This window comes from Callospermophilus lateralis, chromosome 1, assembly GCF_048772815.1.
Source record: "Callospermophilus lateralis isolate mCalLat2 chromosome 1, mCalLat2.hap1, whole genome shotgun sequence".
Taxonomy (NCBI): Eukaryota; Metazoa; Chordata; class Mammalia; order Rodentia; family Sciuridae; genus Callospermophilus; species Callospermophilus lateralis.
The window spans coordinates 11,875,533-11,877,525 of record NC_135305.1 but is presented as its reverse complement, the minus strand read 5'-3'; the positions used below and the strand labels follow the sequence as shown (position 1 = coordinate 11,877,525).

General features: G+C 45.1%; 1 protein-coding gene across 1 annotated transcript; it reads left to right on the top strand.

Annotated features, from left to right (window-relative positions):
• Positions 1-270: 270 nt before the first annotated feature.
• On the top strand, positions 271-1,203 carry LOC143402307 (olfactory receptor 2A14-like). Its single transcript, XM_076859714.2, has one exon. It carries the CDS (start codon positions 271-273, stop codon positions 1,201-1,203), a length of 933 nt encoding a protein of 310 aa, XP_076715829.2.
• The last annotated feature ends 790 nt before the right edge of the window (positions 1,204-1,993 follow it).

The following is a 1,993-nucleotide window of genomic DNA, read 5'->3' as shown; positions in this document are numbered from 1 at the left end:
TTTGGGCAAGGGATGAGAGATCAGAGGGCTTAGTCACTAAAAGCAAGCCCAGGAAGGAAAACTGATTCCTTCTGTAGAGTTTTGTTGGGATTGTTTCTCTTCAAATGACATTAACAATCAAGACATATCTGAGGATTAAAGTGAGCAAATTCATCGTAAGTGATCCATTTCCAAATGCTCCCTCTGTGACATCCACTAACTACCTTGCATCTTTGCTCCACAGCTCTGACCAACCTGTCCTGGTCCAGGTCTCCTCTCTGCTGGAAGAGCATGGGAGGCAACCAGACATGGATCACTCAGGTCACTCTGCTGGGATTCCAGGTGGATCCAGCACTGCAGTGTTTCCTTTGTGGACTTTTCTCTGTCTTCTACACCTTCACCCTGCTGGGGAATGGGATCATCCTTGGGATTATCTGTCTGGACCCCAGGCTGCACACACCCATGTACTTCTTCCTCTCTCATCTGGCTGTACTTGACATGTCCTATGCTTCCAACAATGTCCCCAAGATGCTGGCAAACCTCGTGAACCAAAGAAGAACCATCTCCTTTGTTCCATGCCTCATGCAGACTTTCTTGTACTTGGCTTTTGCTGTCACAGAGTGCCTGATTTTGGTGGTGATGTCTTATGATCGGTATGTGGCCATCTGTCACCCTCTACATTATGCTGTCATCATGAGCTGGAGAGTGTGCACCATCCTGGCTGCTGCTTCCTGGGCATGTGGCTCCCTCCTGGCCCTGGTCCACCTGGTCCTCATCCTGAGGCTGCCCTTCTGTGGGCCTCACGTGGTCAACCACTTCTTCTGTGAGATCCTGTCTGTCCTCAAGCTGGCCTGTGCCGACACCAGGCTCAACCAACTCTGCATCTTTGCAGCCTGCGTGTTCATCCTGGTGGGGCCCCTGTGCTGTGTGCTGGTGTCCTACACGCGCATCCTGCTGGCCATCCTGAGGATCCAGTCAGGGGAGGGCCGCAGAAAGGCCTTCTCCACCTGCTCCTCCCACCTCTGTGTGGTGGGGCTCTTCTTTGGCAGCGCCATCGTCATGTACATGGCCCCCCAGTCCCGCCACCCTGAGGAGCAGCAGAAGATCCTCTCCCTGTTCTACAGCCTTTTCAACCCCATGCTGAACCCCCTGATCTACAGCCTGAGGAACGCAGAGGTCAAGGGTGCCCTGCGCAGGGCGCTGAGGAAGGAGAGGCTGATCTGACAGTCCCCATGTCAGATGGGGAGGGACTTTGCTTCCTATGAAGTAATGGGAGTTGGCAATTTTTTTGCCCTTTGAATATGTGCTACCTTAAATGCAATGTTATGGACTTATAAACGTATAAATTTATAAACGTATAAGATAATATGGATGGTGTAGTATAAAAGATCTTTGAAAAACAAATAGATGAATGCCTTAATGGATTTCAGTGTAAACTGATCTGTAAAAAAGAAATGAAAACAACAGATATGAAGTTTGAAAGGTTGACCAATATTAGGTCTTTACAATTAATCATGGCTTGTCCAGGTCACCATTAGGAAGCAAACAAAAACTGTAGCTACAGACCTTATAGAATTTTCTTTCCAGCAAAATGTAGACAATACATTTAAATCTCTTTCTAAGCAATATTAGATATAAATTGCCAAGTTTTATAGAATGGTGAAAGAACTTAAACAGACTTATTGTAATACAAGCATTTAATAAACCCATGAAGTGCTGCTCACCATCATTATTAATAAGAAAATGTAAATTAAACACCATGAGTTACTACTTAATATCCAGTAGAATGGTTGAAATTTTAATGGAATATTCATCATTGGATGATTGGAAATCTAATGCCAACTATTGAAAAATAGTCAATACTAGCAAAGTCTTCACTCAGTGGGTTCATGAGAGCACATTATATAACCTCTACATCAACCATTAGTGACTTCTTCCTGTAGAGTAACACAGAAAAAATGCTTAAGACATTGAGGACCATTTTCTCTGCCATAGCTCAACTAGAGCAAAAGTA

Coding starts and splice junctions, on each gene's coding strand:
- LOC143402307 (XM_076859714.2), top strand. CDS start 271: ATGGGAGGCAACCAGACATGGATCACTCAGGTCACTCTGCTGGGATTC.